The following is an 18,387-nucleotide window of genomic DNA, read 5'->3' as shown; positions in this document are numbered from 1 at the left end:
CTCGAGATGCCCAGTGAAATACCCAGAATTCAGATTTAAACAAGGAGAAAGAAGCGGTTCAGAAATGCCTTAACTGCACAGCTCAGCACTGTGCATAAACTCTCACCCCAGAGAGAGACAGAGAGAAAAAGAGAGGGAGGAAGAGAAAGGAAGGATGAAACGGACAGAGAGAAACAGACAGAGAGTCAGAGGGAGAACTGCTCTCCCGTTTCCATGGAAACTCGGGCAGCGGAGGTGGAAATGTGAGAGAAGTGTAACTAAGGCTTGGTGGAGTTGCTGGGAACAAGGAAAATATACACGGAGTGGTGTGGAGGGAAAAAGGGATTAAAGACAGAGCTATTAGACGGATAACAGGGCGGCAAATCTAATTTTGACAACATTCGGTCGCCGGCGTTGCCACAGTCAGACTGTGTCAGTATGGGTCAAATATGAGGAGTCAAGTCAGTGCTGCTACCTCTGGTTCAGTACACCCGTAACCCCCCCCCCCCACAACCCTCTGTGCCAGGTTAGGCAGAAACTTGAACGAGGCCCCTGATGGTACTGTAGGTGGTTGTGATGAACGTTGCAATGCATTGAATGGCTCTCAGTCAGCCGCCCCGTCTCCCACTCACCGAGGACTGAGACAGGAAGGAGAGGGTGGGCCGCAGACAAAATGCAGAAAAAGAAAGTGTGAAAAGGAGGATTGAGAGAATAAAAATGTGAGTTAGAAAAGTAAGTGAGGGAGCGAAAAAATATGGGGCGAGGGAATAAGAAAAGAGAAGGAAAGATAGGGGGGGCAATTATGTGCTCTATTTCAATCCAATTGGTTGAAAAATAGGTGGCAGCTATTAGAAAGTTACAAGGGGAAAAAAAGGTTTTAGAAAGTGTTGGGTGTCAGGACTTCATAGGTCATATTGAAGGTTTGGTGCTGCTGCTGATATTGAAGGCGTTTGACATACGTCCTGGTTGAGTTGAGTAGTGTGATTAAAAGCAGTACGTCTTGGTGAGATGTGCTGTGAAAAACATGTCTCAAACTTCAACACTCCAAAATCTGCTGTGCAGTTACTGCAACAAGGCCTTCATTATTATTTGGACATCAAAATGTTGGGAGAAGAGAAGAATTTGGTTAAATAAAACCATTAAATACAAATATTTAGCTGAAAAAACGACCATGCTCAGGTTTTTCCCCAAGACATTTGTCTTCTCAGCTGCTCCGGCATCTGTTATGTCTGCTCTTGTCTTTGTTTATAAAGCTTATCATACTTTGTAAGCAGAACTTAAACTTAGAATAGGCTTCACTTAAAAAATCATTACACTGTGACAACCTCGGTATTATCACTCACATAGCTGTAGGCTAGTGTTTATTATGGTGGCGGGAGTGAAAATGTCTAGAGGAATAGACTAAATACATCAGGGCTTTTTTCGAACTACATATTTTATTTTTATTGCTGTAGAAGCCCTGAACTCAGAGAAATAAATCACTTTAAAACCCTATCAGACAGTTAGCACAGGTCTTTAATAATCGAGGGTAGTGTGTCTTTGTCTGTGTGTGAAACAGTTAATTTAATTTCCACTTTTGGGAAGGGAGGTGTAGGCAGGGTTTAGGGGGCGTATCTCATTTGCCCAGTGACATTGCCAAGGCCTTGGTTGTAAATACACACTAACAAATTGCTGCTTAGATAAGCAAATCAGCAGGGCCCAGCAAGATGTTACACTTGAGGGGTCAGTGGTAATATGGCAAACGTATGACAGAAGATACAGATGTGGTATCTCAATTTGAGCCAGTTTCACACAGCAGGAACCCAGGCCATCACCAATCAGAAATGTGAAAGAAATTGTAATTTTTTTTTTGTCCTTCTTATTTGATTTGCAAATCAAGTAAGACATTAAAAGTTTTAAAAACACCAAAAAGCTCACAAAATGACAGAAATCACTCAGTTGACAGACAGCAATTTCAGTTCTCAATTTAAAATTTCATTGGTCAGACAAACAGTCTAACAAGTCCACCCACCAGCGCCAGCTCTACCCTTCTGGGGACCCCTTTTCCCCTAGCGGCTGAGGCTCACCTAACATCTGGGGGGGCCCCTAAGCGACTGCCTGGAACCGGCCCTGTCATCCACACACGATAAGAACAACCAAATGAGAGGTTCTTACCGGATCGCCCGTCCCGCTGGAAGTCCACATGGTACCACTCCCCATCGTTGACCTTCTTGTTGACCGCCCGGGTCTTCGTGGTCCCTGAGCCCATGTCCAAAAGCAGGTACAGGTGACCGTCCAACATCTCAATGGCAAAGAAATCCACCTTCAGTGTCAAAGGGCTCTTGGAATCCTTTAATCAAATCAAGAGTGAAAAGGGCATTTAAAACCACAACCCTTTGCAGCGAAACCAGTCATGTATATCATCAACAAGCAAGCAATATAAGAGATCAATAACATGACTCGAGGGTGTAATTATGTGCCTAATGAAATAACACCTTGGGTGCCTGTTTCGGCTTTCCATGGCTGAAGAGGATGAGGCCGTTGGGCTCCGTGGTGCGGAAGTCGAAGGAGATGGAGCCCGTCTTTTTGGCGTTCCACTTGTTCAGCGTGATGAAAGACTCTGGTGTCTCGAAGGTGATGGGGTCAAGGGTCGCCACATTTTCACATTTGAATGCCACAATGCCATGCACCTTCATCTTGACGTCTCCCTGTTTGGCCAGCTTGGAGAGCTCGAGCCGCACGTCATTGTTTTTGTACACAACCTAAGTTAAGGGAATGGGAGGAAGAAACACTGAATAAATCTGACCATCGACAGCACACTGTACAGAAAATAAAGGACGATTTCGCACACAAAACGTTTTTTTGAAATTGTAGGACCAGAAATGCCTAACTAAAAAAGGTGTATTGCAAGCCAAAGGCAGAGCACTTTATAGAGTACCATTTTGAGTGTACCCCATATCTGGAAGTGAGCTGTGTAGGTGTGAGTTGGAACTGTGTTTGCAGAACCCAGTTTCTAGCAGATGTAAGAGATGCTTGGAGAACGCCCATCAAAGTGGTTTTTAAAACGTCAATTTACTCTGTTCTGTATGTAAACATCCAACTCGGATAGATTTGAAAACCTCCGTATTCCTCGTAGCTTTTCAAAAGGGCATGACGTGAATGCACTTCCAACACTGCCTTTTCTAGGAAACTTAACACTCAGTAATTCATGGACAAATACTTGAACTTGAGCATTTCTGCCAGTGGTATTAACATTGCCGACCTTAGCATATATATTTTCTGTGAAAAGGTGAATCCATCTAGGTTTGCAAATAGCAGCGGTGAACACGCATCACAGTGCGGTGTACAACAGAACACTGGGCTTGGTGTGCCATGGTGGTTCGTTGTAACCAAGACGCCGTTCTCCTTCAGACTTTCCTTCTTCCTTCTGACTCCTAGCTTGGCTTTTTAATCCGGTACCCCCAGAAATTAAAACCTCTGAACGCGACAAGGTATACACTGGATCCCCCCCCCCTCCCCCCCCCCCCCCCCCCTCCCAACAGGCAGCTGTCACCATCCTTGCGGCACGCCAGGTCACATGACTCCCACCTGATGGCGACCCTCCACGTGTCGGCCTGACGCCTAGCCAGCAGCGGGGGGCGAGGCCCAGTGGGCGTCACGGGGGGGTGGGGGGGCCGCGACGCACCACGGAAAAACCCAGTTTTTCGGCCAAGAAGAGGGAGGGTACGCGGGTGGGCGGGCGGGTGATTAGGGAGGGAGGGAGGGAGGGAGGGAGGTTAGAGACGGAGAGCGATGAGAGCTAACAGCTGTACACCATGCAGGTGTGGCGGTAAAAATGCTGAGGAAGGCCTCAGCAGGAAACCTGATTAAAATAAACCCTGCTGATGATGGATGTGCCTCTCATTACCAATCTACAAACATCTAAATGTATTAGGTTCACGAAACACACACACAAGCGTACGCACGCACGCACACACACGCGAGCACGCCTAGACAGGCAAGCCGTGAAGAAACGCCGCGAACACACACTGCCGTTGCCCGACTTCGCAGGCAACCCGCACTCCAGACGAGCTGACCACGGGACCAGCAGCGCTTCGGACACTAGGATGGAAAGTGGGGAGTGTTTGGGTACACAGCCAGGATTAGACAGACAGACAGCGGCCAAATCAGCAGCTGAATAAAAATCTGCGAATGACATTCAGCAACCCCCCCGTCCAGGTCAGTGACATGCCTGAGGTACAGTGCGCTCTGGATCAGGGTTTCTTCCAGGACATCTCTGTATTTTGGTATTATTCAGGTGACGAGAGACTCCTTGTTTTCACTTGATGTAGCATGTGGCATTCAGTCCTAATCGTAAAATTTTGGCCTCAATAGACCACAATAATATTTTCTCATGCTCTCAGATGGCATTTTATAAGCCTTTTACTCAGGAGTGGTTTCCGTCTAGCCATCTTCTATTAAGGTCTGATTGATGGAGTGCTGCAGAGATGTTCTGGCATAGGTCCCATCCCTGCAGAGAAACTCTGAAGCTGCCCATTGGTGCATTCTAAGACCCTTCTTATTCAAGACCCTACTCATTCAGTTCCTCAGTTTGGCTATTTCTTAGAGGTCTACAGACCTTGTGGCTTGGACCTCTTGGCTTGACCTTTCCACTGATGTGGACTGTTGAGGTGTGGGATCGTATATAGACAGATGTGTGCCGTTTTGAATCATGTCCAATCCAAGGATGATCAAAGGACACAGAATGCATCTAAAATCAACTTGGGAGTATCATGACAAATGGTCTGAATAGTTACGCATATTTTCAGTTTTTAATCAACTATAAATTAAGCCTACAATACAACAAAATGGGTAGAAAGTCGAGGGATTGTATTACTTTCCGAAGACACCATACATAATATATCATATTTACAGTTAAGTCATTTAACAGAGGCACTCATCCAGAGTGATTCAGAACAATTAGTCCTCAAGGGCACAACAACACTTTCATTTTCAGCGCCCACATCAGGACAAACAGCCTTTCATTTTCTGGCCCAACTCTCTTGGACAATAGGCTATCTTCTACTGGCACTTCAGGCTATTCCCTGATCCAGCCTATATATAGGGATTAGAGCGTCATTTGAAGCCAGGCTATAACCCAGGTTGGCATGTTCTATTTATTGGAAGGTGAATCCATGGTTCCCTTGTTGGGTGGTTTCCAAGCTAGTGTTTTGACCTAAATGTTACAGTTTGTTCCTTTATAGTGCACTACATTTGAATAGACACTTATGTACAAGTACAGACAAGTAGTGCACTATCTGCATAATAGGGTCACATTTGGGACGAAAATGCTGTTGTGTGAAATTGCTCAACGCCCTGACTGCCTGGACTAAATCATGCACACATCTTTAAACACCTACCCACGGCTTTGTTTCTGGTGTGTATAGACCATTAGAGGCAGGGACATCTCCTAAGACATTAAAGAATAAGCAGTCCTTATAAATGTGATGGTTTCTGTAAATACAGTTTCTGTAACATTAGTGAACTGTACTGTGGCTCTACCAACTGCCCATACTGAATAGGGATGCTAAGAAGGTATGTAAGTGAAGGGATATTACATGACAGTTGTCTTGTATCACTAGTCTGGTTTTCATTTTTTTATACATATATAAGTGGCAAATTTATATCCAAGGAGAATGTACGGAGCTTTAAACCTTCAGTGTCAAACATACTTAAACTTAAACGAAACGGAAATAGTTTGCAAGCCTTAACTTAAGGTAAATCCTAAATATAGGCAAATGGAGGCCTAACTGTTGAGGTGTTGCTTCATGTCACAAAATGGGAGGCTTGTTCGCCTCTCCTATAATGGTGTAATCAGAAGGGTCATGTTGGAAATGTTGACGTAGAATTTGGAAAAAACAGCCTTGCATTTTTGCATTTTTTTGTCCATGATCAAATCATGACATTCTGTTTTGAGCTAATGTGCGGAATTTGACATTTTATAGTAGCATGTATTTTTCCTCATAAATGTTTCATGTTAAAATCTAGTAAGCTAAACAGGCTTGGTAGCTTTTCAAGCAATACCAAAAAAATCTATTGCTTAATTTAAAGAATAAAAAACAAAAATAAAAGGACCAATGTTAAAATCTAGTAAGCTAAACAGGCTTGGTAGCTTTTCAAGCAATACCCAAAAAAATCTAATGCTTAATTTAAAGAATAAAAAACAAAAATAAAAGGACCAATGCCTCATGAATCTGAATTGCATCACCAAAAAAACACTCCACCCAGATAAATGAATCTGGATTGGCATCCAGTTTGGATTGGCCTTCAGTGTAAACCTAATCAGCATCACCCCTGCAGAGTGCCTGTACTGGTGGCAACACAATAATAACGTGTTGTTCTGTCTGCGAGTGCTATAAACCCCATTATAAGGAGCACTGGTCTTTCGGTCTCTTGCCTCTCTTCCTCTGCTGTATCGGACGTGTCAACAGTCAGGCTCTTCGGGAGCTCAATCCTTAACAAAGCCCCCAGGGGTGGGAGAAAAAGAGCAATCACCCCCCTCACCCACCTCCTTCTGTCTGTCTCTGCCTCTCTGATTGTGATTTAGTCTGACAGACGAAGGTAAGGACGAAAGTAAAACAGGAAAAAGACAAGTGGAGAACACAGCTGTCTTTGTACGTTTTGTCTTGATAATTGCAAACAAACATTGGCGAGCATAACGACGTGTGCTGTGAACATATAATGGGGCCGGTTGGAGTGTCACAATGGTGTAAAGAACAAAACAATCCTGTTGTTTCCCTTCCTGTCATGCTCGGCGTTCACCTGCAGAAACAGGGAGGGGGTGACGGCTCCGGAGGGAGCAGGATGTTTATCAAGTGAGCCGCGTCTATTTAACTGTGGGTGTGCGAAACGCAAAGCAGAGTCTGCAATGGCTGGAGAAGCTCAGTGTTGCTGTATGGAAAAACACCCAGGATCAATGGACTCTAGGTTAGGCAGTGAGTGTCTCAACCAGTTGGAAATTGGTGCACGGCCAATGGGGTGACAGATTGGGAAACATTTGATCACAAACATAGAGGAAGACTGGAAACAGACATTTTGGAATGTTTGGAACTAGATTAAGTGTGTACACGTATTTTTATTTGTTTTATCTTCTTACCTCTTTCAAGAAAGGTAGCAAAAGAAAGAAAAAGCTTCATTAAAGGTCAGGGCATGGAGAAATCTGCAACCAAGCCGGACGTGAAAGTATTTTTCAAGAAAGATATGCCATGGAAATAAGCAATTTGACAGGTAACCCCCAAGAAGTGGGGCTGAGGTGGGAGGAAAGGAATGAAGGAGAATGGAGGAGAGAAAATGATCTCTATAGAGGAGCTGGAGAGAGCAAAAAAAAAAACAGAGAGAGAGAGAGAGATAAAAGAGCCTACAGACTGCCGAATGAGAGGCTTTAGTAATGCTAGAGGCTGGAGAGGCAGACAGCCAATAAAAGACGGTCGATCCTCTGAGTCAAGACAAAGGGCACCTTTTAGGAACCTGAGGGGCTTTGGCTTGCCCTCCTATTTCTCTCACCCCCCCGCCCCCTTGCTCTCAGTCTCTCTCTCCTCCTCCCCCTTCCTCTCAGTCTCTCTCTCCCCCGCCCCCTCCATCTCAGTCTCACTCTCCCCCTCCCCCTTGCTCTCTCTCTTGTCCTCGTTCTCTTGCACTTCCCCAGTCACAGGTGAATGTTCCTGCACTAATCTGTCAGCATACTGGGGCATGACATCTAGGCTGTTACCGCCCCAGCGTGTTGTCATCACAGCAGAGAACAGCAGCATGACTGGAACGCGGACACATTCACTTAAATATTGTGCTCAAAGCAGTGTGTGTGTGTGTGTGTGTGTACACTGAATTTGATTATGCCAAAGGCGAGTCATCAATCAGAGTCACCAAAGTGACTTTCTGTCACTGACCACCGCTCATATTGTCATATGTCATCACTCTGAGACCACTGCCTACAGAAAAGGGATCGTATGTCATCATCCTGTCACTACTGCCTACAGAACAGGGATCGTATGTCATCATCCTGTGACTACTGCCTACAGAACAGGGATCGTATGTCATCATCCTGTGACTACTGCCTACAGAACAGGGATCGTATGTCATCATCCTGTGACTACTGCCTACAGAACAGGGATCGTATGTCATCATCCTGTGACTACTGCCTACAGAACAGGGATCGTATGTCATCATCCTGTGACTACTGCCTACAGAACAGGGATTGTATGTCAGCATTCTACAACTACTGCCTGCAGCCATTTCTTCTTGCAGAACAGAGGCAGTGCTGCAAGCAGATATATTTTATAGCCAAATACATGTTTACCGAAAAAATAATAAGCTTTTCGGTCTTAAGTTAATGTCTGGCATACAATCTGCACTCTGGTTCAGTTAAAGATTAGGTTTCGATTTTTCTGAAGAAGTTAAAAATAGGCAGCCTTTATGACTTATGCCGTAGGACCAAGAGCTACAGGACCAAGAGACAAACAGAACATACCAGAGTAAAAGCTGATGTTTACACGTAACCCAAAAGACAGGCCACGATGGTTGCAGAAAGGCTGTCACTACAATAAGACCTGGCAACAACGCCGGTATCATCTAATGCTATATGGCACCAAAATTGTCACTGCTTATGGTGACAGGATCAGATATAATAAGCCTGTTAGTTATATCCCAAGGTCACTATCAGAACAACATTAGCTGGCACATTCCCTTTATAGGAAACAACCAATATCAAAATGCCTTGCAATGACAATGACGAGACTCCAAAATGTGATTAACACTTGATTAACCACCATGTAAGTACACCTTTGAAATGGCCACTGGTCAGGTGCTCTAAATACAGCCATGGAGCAATGTGCAGGTACCAGATTAGACCGATTTGGAGACAGAAGACTGGGATGAATGAGGAGTCTATCCGACTCTCCTCCAATTGGGAAGGTTCCATAACGACTTTATGTGCTCATCACTGCCGTCGACCAACTCACTCCGCCCCACTCTGGCGTGTTTGTCACCACCATCGACCAACTCACTCCACCCCACTCTGGTGTGTTTGTCACTGCCGTTGACCAACCCACTCCGCCCCACTCTGGCGTGTTTGTCACTGCCGTTGACCAACCCACTCCGCCCCACTCTGGCGTGTTTGTCACCACCGTCGACCAACCCACTCCGCCCCACTCTGGCGTGTTTGTCACCACCGTCGACCAACCCACTCCGCCCCACTATGGCGTGTTTGTCACCACCGTCGACCAAGATGCTCCGCCCCAATCTGGCGTGTTTGTCACCACCGTCGACCAACCCACACTGCCCCACTCTGGCGTGTTTGTCACCACCGTCGACCAACCCACTCCGCCCCACTCTGGCGTGTTTGTCACCACCGTCGGCCAAGATGCTCCGCCCCACTCTGGCGTGTTTGTCACCACCGTCGACCAACCCACTCCGCCCCACTCTGGCGTGTTTGTCACCACCGTCGGCCAAGATGCTCCGCCCGACCCTGGTGTGGTCCACTGACAGAACTAGGCGTGCATCCAAAATGGAACCCTAGTCCCTGCCCGAGTCAAAGGAGCGGCACTGTGAAGGGAGCAGGGATGGATTTCGGGTAGGACACCACCAGCTACAACAGAGGGGCCAGGTGGCTGCGTTTCCATCTCCACCTCTCTTCCCCCTCCATCTCCTCCTCTTCCCCTCCATCTCCATCTCTCTTCCCCCTCTACCTCCTCCTCTTCCCCTCCATCTCCTCCTCTTCCCCTCCATCTCCTCCTCTTCCCCTCCATCTCCACCTCTCTTCCCCCTCTACCTCCTCCTCTTCCCCTCCATCTCCTCCTCTTCCCCTCCATCTCCTCCTCTTCCCCTCCATCTCCTCCTCTTCCCCTCCATCTCCTCCTCTTCCCCCTCTATCTCCTTCTCCCTCTCCAATTCCTTCTCTTCCCCCTCTATCTCCTTCCTTCCTGTGTCTCTTCAGAAGCTCTGCGGTGTGTACTACATAAGGAACAGGACGCTATTTGGGACACGTCCGTGTATCACCTCGGGTGCACTCCCCTAACGAAGACACGTATGCCCCTTAACGAGGTATAACCCCTTAACGAGCTCATAGCCCTAACGAGGTGGAGTGTGGACATGTGGTCTGCACCTGCTCATTAAGACCACATCGCCTAAGAACTTTTCTGTTATTTCAGAGAGGACAAGACGCTCGGCTGGAGGTGAGGAGAGAAGGAGAAAGGCAGAAACAGAAGGAAAAAAAATGTAGGACATCACAGGAGAAAGACTGAAAGCTACGGGAGAGGGAGAACAGGGAGTAATAGGGGAGGAAAAAACAACTATAAAGAGAAAGACAGAAGGAATAGCAAAATAACATCTTTGGAAATTAAAAGATAAATGAAATGGAAGCTTTTATATTTACTTCAGGAGGCTGAGGTGCACTACCTGGCGGGGGCTGATGTGAAAATGCTTTTTTTGGGTCACCGTTCCCATTAAGCACCAAATTTAATATTTAGTAGAAAAGAAAAGAGAAATGGAACACGAAAACACCTTCCTTTACGAATGTGTGTCAGGGTGAATATATTTAATTTGCTCCACCGTGTGTATAACAGTATTGCAAAATGCTTTTTGAAAGTACAGAGAACTTCCATTTGTTAAAAGTCAGATGGTGATGTTAAAGAAACTATATAGTGTGTTTCTTCTGATTCCACGATATGTGAACTAAATTTGTTTGGTGAAAGGTTTCACAATTGATTACAAATAGATTTTCACTGATTTAGAACTCTTGCTTAGCGTTCTGCAAACATAATTCCCTTTGTAGTAACTGTGGGGTGTGACAGTGGTGTAATTATGATGGTTCGACCATATTTTTCGAAAATACAGCTCCGTAAAAAATTAAGAGACCACTGAACCTTTTTCTTTGCTTTCCAAAAAAGTTTAAAAGAAAAGTATTGAGTGAGGAACAGATGAGTTCAATTTGCAGTGGTCTCTTAATTTTAACCCTTCTGTTCCTCACTCAAAACCTTACTTTTCGACTTTTTTTGGAAAGGAAAGAAAAGGTGCAGTGGAATCTTAATTTTTTCCAGAGCTGTATATTAATATTAGGTTTTGGAAAAAAAAAAAATTCTCATTTGACAGGTAACCCCAGGGCAGTGGGGGTGAGGTGGGAGGAACACCACCCAAAATAATTTGAAATTGCCTATTGAATTGGCAACCTATGTTATAGCCTGAGACCCCATACACACTGCCTCTACAATATGATACCCCACACACACTGCCTCTACAATATGATACCCCACACACACTGCCTCTACAATATGATACCCCACACACACTGCCTCTACAATATGATACCCCACACACACTGCCACTACAATATGATACCCCACACACACTGCCTCTACCCTGAGAACCCCCCCACACACTGCCCCTAACCTGAGACCCCACACACACTGCCCCTAACTTGAGATACCCACCACACACTGCCCCTAACCTGAGATACCCCACACACTGCCCCCACCCTGAGAACCCTCCACACACTGCCCCTAACCTGAGACCCCTCCACACACTGCCCCTAACCTGAGACCCCACACACACTGCGCCTAACCTGAGAACCCCCCCACACACTGCCCCTAACCTGAGAACCCCCCACACACTGCCCCTAACCTGAGAACCCTCCACACACTGTGCCTAACCTGAGAACCCCCCCCACACACTGCCCCTAACCTGAGAACCCCCCACACACTGCCCCTAACCTGAGAACCCCCCACACACTGCCCCTAACCTGAGACCCCACACACACTGCCCCTAACCTGAGAACCCCCCCACACACTGCCCCTAACTTGAGATACCCACCACACACTGCCCCTAACCTGAGATACCCCCCCACACACTGCCCCCACCCTGAGAACCCTCCACACACTGCCCCTAACCTGAGACCCCTCCACACACTGCCCCTAACCTGAGACCCCACACACACTGCGCCTAACCTGAGAACCCCCCCACACACTGCCCCTAACCTGAGAACCCTCCACACACTGCGCCTAACCTGAGAACCCCCCCACACACTGCCCCTAACCTGAGACCCCACACACACTGCCCCTAACCTGAGAACCCTCCACACACTGCGCCTAACCTGAGAACCCCCCCACACACTGCCCCTAACCTGAGAACCCCCCACACACTGCCCCTAACCTGAGAACCCCCCACACACTGCCCCTAACCTGAGACCCCACACACACTGCCCCTAACCTGAGAACCCCCCCACACACTGCCCCTAACCTGAGAACCCCCCACACACTGCCCCTAACCTGAGAACCCCCCACACACTGCCCCTAACCTGAGAACCCCCCACACACTGCCCCTAACCTGAGACCCCACACACACTGCCCCTAACCTGAGAACCCCCCACACACTGCGCCTAACCTGAGAACCCCCCACACACACTGCACCCACCCTGAGATACCCCACACACACTGCCCCTACCCTGAAAATCCCCCCCAGACTGCCCCTACCCTGAAAATCCCCCCACAGACTGCCTCTAACCTGAAAAGCCCCCCACAGACTGCCCCTAACCTGAGATACCCCACATACTGTCCCTAACCTGAGAACCCCCCACACATTGCCCTTACCCTGAGATACCCCACACAAACTGCCCCTACCTGAGATACCCCACACACACTGCCCCTAACCTGAGATACCCCACACAGAGTGCCCCTAACCTGAGATACCCCACACACTGCCCCTAACCTGAGATACCCCACACACACTGCCCCTAACCTGAGAACCCTCCACACACTGCGCCTAACCTGAGAACCCCCCACACACTGCCCCTAACCTGAGATACCCCCCCACACACTGCCCCCACCCTGAGAACCCTCCACACACTGCCCCTAACCTGAGACCCCTCCACACACTGCCCCTAACCTGAGACCCCACACACACTGCGCCTAACCTGAGAACCCCCCACACACACTGCCCCTAACCTGAGATACCCCACACATAGTGCCCCTAACCTGAGATACCCCACACACTGCCCCTAACCTGAGATACCCCACACACACTGCCCCTAACCTGAGAACCCTCCACACACTGCGCCTAACCTGAGAACCCCCCCACACACTGCCCCTAACCTGAGATACCCCCCCCACACACTGCCCCCACCCTGAGAACCCTCCACACACTGCCCCTAACCTGAGACCCCTCCACACACTGCCCCTAACCTGAGACCCCACACACACTGCCCCTAACCTGAGAACCCTCCACACACTGCCCCTAACCTGAGATACCCCACACAGAGTGCCCCTAACCTGAGATACCCCACACACTGCCCCTACCCTGAGATACCCCACACACACTGCCCCTAACCTGAGATACCCCACACACTGCCCCTACCCTGAGAACCCCCCACACACTGCCCCTAACCTAAGATACCCCACACACACTGCCCCTAACCTGATATACCCCACACACACTGCACCCACCCTGATATACCCCACACACACTGCACCCACCCTGAGATAGTAGACAGTGATATTGTTCTTTACCTCTTTCAGGCAACCCATAAAGTTGTTGCTAACTGGTGATCCAGGTAGGTCAGCTGTGCTAGGACTCCCGCCAACATAGAAAAAGTCGTCGGAGCCTAACATGGTGTAGTCTTCTTGAGTATACCCTGTGGTGGTCAGTATCCCATCCACGGATATAGTTACCTAGACAACAAAGCACAGGGAAAGGACACGCTATACTCAGATAGCCTTCAAGCTCTCAGTCCAGGGGCTTTTGGCCTCTTTATTATAGTCCCAGAAGCTAATTATAGTTTTTCCTTTATAGATTTTTTTTTTGTATAGGTTGTATAGAAACCCATTTTCATGTCTGTTATTGTTTCTTGTTTTCTTGGATTGTTTATTTTGTCCAGTTTAGGATTATTATTTTGAGAAGTAAATAGCTACCCCCCTAGGAAATGCTGAAGCTAGTTTAGTTAGGGAGTTAGTTAGTTGGTTAGTTAGCAGATTACTTCAGACTAACTGTGTTAGTAAATTAGCCCCTACTGCAACTCAAAAGTAATTTCAGCAGACACAAAAATGGTGCTAGTAGTTAGTAGAATGGACTAGGTTAGTTTTGCTAGGGTTACATATTAGTAAAATGTAATAATCAGTTTGTTGTCTAATGAAAAGTAAAGAACATGCAGGTGAGTTGAATATAGAAAGCCACAAGCAAGTTAGCCACAACCACAGGTTAAGCGTTTGGTTAATGATAACAGAAATTAGTAAAAAAAAAAGTGTTTAGTGTTTTCTTTTTGCATGCAAGCTTGCAAAAAGAATTGTTTTCTGAGATGGTGTTGTTTAATGGTTATAGAAAGAAACAGTAGTCCACTTTGCACTTGTGTTGGACACATGCAGAAGTGCGCGATGGATGGGTCGTACCGCAAAATTATCAACAAGCGGGGCAAAAAAAAATATCTCCAGTGACAAAGGACAGCTAGACCGGGCGGATGATGGAGTGAGCATGTGCAACGCAGCATTCAAAGTGCATGCCATGCAGAGTGTATGGAAAATAAAACACTGGCTGAGCCAATGAGCATCGGGCCAGCCAGGCAGGAGACAAACATTGGTCCTCCTTCGTTAACCACTGCTTGATGCAAAAGGCTCGAAACGATGCTCCTAAAAATGTGACTGGACAGGAGACAGGAAGTAAAAAAATAACAGGAAGTGGTGAAAACCAACCGACGGATGAAAATATAGTCAAAATGAAAAGGAGGTCAAATCGTAAGCAGAAAGAGTACCAACCGCAGTTCCCCTTTTTTGTTAATGACGTCTACAGTAAGAAAGGATAGAAAAGAAAAACACAGACGACAAACCCAAACTAAGAAACAATTAGAATGATATCTACCGAACAATGTAGTTTTTTTACCATAGCGTGTCCAATGCCTGAGTGCTTTGTGGAAGAGGGGGGAGAAAGGAAATTAAAAACTGTGAACACAATAACGACTGTTACTCAAAAAAGAGATGATGATAAACTACCAAAGGTTAGTACATTGCTGAGTTTGTTGTTGTTAATAGTCGTTCAAAAAAGAGATTTGGTTAGTAGTATGACACATTCCATGAATGACATGTTAGTTGTTTGTTTCAAAGCATGTTAGTAAACACAGAGTAAAAAAAGGGCAAAATATATATATATATTTTTTTTAGTTTTTACAAGAAAGAAAAGCAGACCGTTAAAATGCTCCCACGAGTGGAAGCGAGCTAATGCTAGCGTTGAATCAGTGACTCCCTATGGACCATGTGGAACTACCCACATAGACTGGACTGCCCTGGGTAGGCATCAACATTCCCAACAACCCCCCCCCCCCCACCTAACACGGTATGACTGACAGACATCACATGGTTTATAAGAGAGAATGCCTAAAGCGCATCAGTTGACCCTCTTTAACGAAAGTCCTTCAGATCTTACTTCTCCATTTAATGCTTTGGGGTTAATTTGTACATTTTTTTTTTCTTTTTTCATGATTAGGACCAGTTCAGGTCCATGCTTTTCAAGACCAGTTTTGGACCAGGATTCTGACCGATTCCATCCATTGGGACGTCGTTGGTCAGGATCTCCTCTTATAGTAGGCTACTGTACCTTCATTTTGGTCTTATTGATGGACTTTAGGATCACTTTACTGCAATGAGACAAAGCAAAGAAGACCCTGACACAGAATGAGAAGGAGAATGGAGATTGGATTTCCCCATTGAGCATGCACTTTGATAATGCATTCTAATGTTTGTTTTAGGTTTTTTACAATTAAATTAGATTTTAACATTACTCAATTTGGCTATATATATTTTTTTCGTTTTCTCAGTGTTTCATAAGAAACAGGCCCCCACTATCCGAGCAGGAACATATCTAGAGAGAGCTATTGTGTTGTCAGGATTTTGTACAACAGAACCGTATTAACATTGAGTGTATTGTTTTCTTTACATATATGTCATTTAGCAAACTGTGATGCTTGTATTTTCCTACAATGTGTTTTAAATTTTTGTTTTATAAAATTTTTATAAAATATTTCCCAACTTTGTCACCAAAAATATAAAACATTGTAGTGGGTAACTTTTCTAATATCTATATCGATGTACTCACAACTACTAATAGCTATGTTAATGTACTTACTACAATTGTTAGCTATATTGATATACTTACTACTACTTAGCTATATTGATGTAATTACTACTACTGATAGTATATTAATGTTCCTACAACTACTCAAAGCTATATTGATGCACTTTATATCCCTAATATTTATATTAATATATTTACTACAAATGACAGCTATACTGATGTGCTTAATACTACGGATTCCTATGCTGATGTACTTAACTAACAATAGTGATACTGATGTACTTAATACTAATGATAGCTATATTTATGTAAATAATATAAATCATAGCTATATTAATGTAAATAATATGAACAATAGTTATATTGACATACATAATATTAATGCTGACTATATTGATGTACATAATACTAATGACAATTATATTGATGTAAATAATATAAATGATAACTATATTAATGTAATTAATACTAATGTTAACAGTATTGGTGTAAATAATATTAATGATAACTATGTTGATGTACTTAATACTAATGACAACTATACTGGTGTAAATAATATTAATGATAACAATATTGATTTAAATAATATGAATGATTACTATATTGATGTAACTAAAGATTATGATACAGTGGATATAAAAAGTCTACACACCCCTGTTAAAATGGCAGGTTCTTGTGAAGTAAAAGTGAAGCACTTTATGGGTAAGGGTCTATTAGCATGGCACATCTTGATGTGGCAATATATGCCCACTCTTCTCTGCCAAAGCGCTCCAAATCTGTCAGATTGCAGCTGAAAAAAAACAGCCCCAAAGCATGATGCTGCCACCACCATGTTTCACTGTGGGTATGGTGTTCTTTGGGTGATGAGCAGTGTTGTTTTTGCACCAAACATACCTTATGGAATTATGGCCAAAACGTTCTAACCTTGGTTTAATCAGACCATAACACATTTTCCCATGTGTTTTTGGGAGACTTGATGTTTGTTTTTGCGGGCTTAGATGTTTTTCTTTGTAAGAAAAGTCTTCCGTCTTGCCACCCTACCCCATAGCACATTCATATGAAGAATACAGGAGACTGTTGTCAGATGTAGCTCTCAGCCAGTACTTGCCAGAAATTCCTGAATTTCCTTTAATTTTGCTGTAGGCCGCTTCCAGCCATACTGACCACTTTTCTTCTCGTCTTTTCATCCATTTTGGAGGGACGTCCAGTTCTTGTGCCATAACTTCTCCACTTGATGATGACTGTCTTAACTGTGTTCCATGGTATATCTAATGCTTTTGAAATTATTTTGTACCCTTCTCCTCACTGATATCTTTCAACAATGAGATCCCTCTGATGCTTTGGAAGCTCTCCGTGGACCATGGCTTTTGCTCTGAGATGCAACTAAGATGCAACTGCAATGTCAGGAGAACAGCTGAACTTTATTTGTGATTAATCAGAGTCACTTTAAATGATGTCAGGTGTGTAATGACTTCTATTTAACATGAGTTTGAATGGGATTGGTTAATTCTGAACACAGCCACATCCCCAGTTATTAGAGGATGTGCACACTTACACAACCAGGTTATTGTAAGGTTTTTATTTCCCCCCCGCAAAGATTTCAGTTTGTTTTTCAGTTGAATTGTTCACATTATAGGTCACATTAAAAGTGGAATGATTTATCTTTGGCTCATTCTTTTACATCGCAAAAACCTGGCATTTTAACAGGGGTTTGTAGACTTTTTATATCCACATATATTGTGGATATAAAATATATATTGGTGTACTTACTACTACTCAGTTCCATGGTTGTTCTACCTACCTATCTTACAATCTATTCACTGAAACCATAAATGACTCAAATGTAAAACCCCAGGTCACCACTGAGACAGCTGATCCCCTAAAAGTACTGTAAAATAAACTGGTCTAGATATGTCCCTGCTCAAATGCTGCAATCCTCCTACATGTCACAAATGTCTATGATCAATCCAAATATTCATTCCAAAATGGTTAAAACACTTTGATTGTAATGACCAAATTCAAAGTAATTTGGCTCATCTACATGAGTCCACTAGTAAGCCTCCTGTCACCCATTGTACTGTTACCTGACGCAGATTCCTTGTAACTTTGACATCATGCCAATCATTGTCATTGAATTTCCCATTGACCGGCTCCACTAGAGCTTCAAAGGCTCCGGACCCCAAATTAATGACCAGCGACACGGCTCCATTTTTCAGGGCCAGGTTGACATAGTCTGCAGACTTCCCAGTGTGGAGCATCAGGCCGTTCCTCTGCAGCGTCTTGAAGGACAGCGTGATCTCGTCACTGCTGCTCTGGATGGGGTTTAACGACAGGTCGTAGCAGAAGAAC

General features: G+C 45.0%; 1 protein-coding gene across 31 annotated transcripts in view; it reads right to left on the bottom strand.

Moving 5' to 3' along the window:
- The window catches only part of LOC105006738 (neurexin-1a), a 389,916-nt gene that overhangs the window by 240,827 nt on the left and 130,702 nt on the right, over positions 1 to 18,387 (bottom strand). For 15 of the 31 annotated variants that reach the window (XM_034292318.1, XM_034292322.1, XM_034292310.1 and 12 more), the window contains 5 exons: positions 18,123 to 18,387; positions 14,830 to 14,874; positions 13,488 to 13,649; positions 2,454 to 2,720; positions 2,134 to 2,308 (listed from right to left, as the gene is read on the bottom strand). The exon at positions 18,123 to 18,387 is cut by the window's right edge and continues 37 nt beyond it. In XM_034292318.1, coding sequence (XP_034148209.1) covers positions 2,134 to 2,308; positions 2,454 to 2,720; positions 13,488 to 13,649; positions 14,830 to 14,874; positions 18,123 to 18,387 — 914 coding nt within the window. The remainder of the gene's footprint in view (positions 1 to 2,133; positions 2,309 to 2,453; positions 2,721 to 13,487; positions 13,650 to 14,829; positions 14,875 to 18,122) is intronic. The other 16 variants (XM_034292324.1, XM_034292326.1, XM_034292336.1 and 13 more) reach the window with 2 other exon arrangements.

The sequence above is a fragment of the Esox lucius genome, chromosome 5 (assembly GCF_011004845.1).
Source record: "Esox lucius isolate fEsoLuc1 chromosome 5, fEsoLuc1.pri, whole genome shotgun sequence".
NCBI lineage: Eukaryota > Metazoa > Chordata > Actinopteri > Esociformes > Esocidae > Esox > Esox lucius.
Note: the sequence above shows the minus strand (reverse complement) of the source record. Positions and strands in the feature narration are given on the sequence as shown.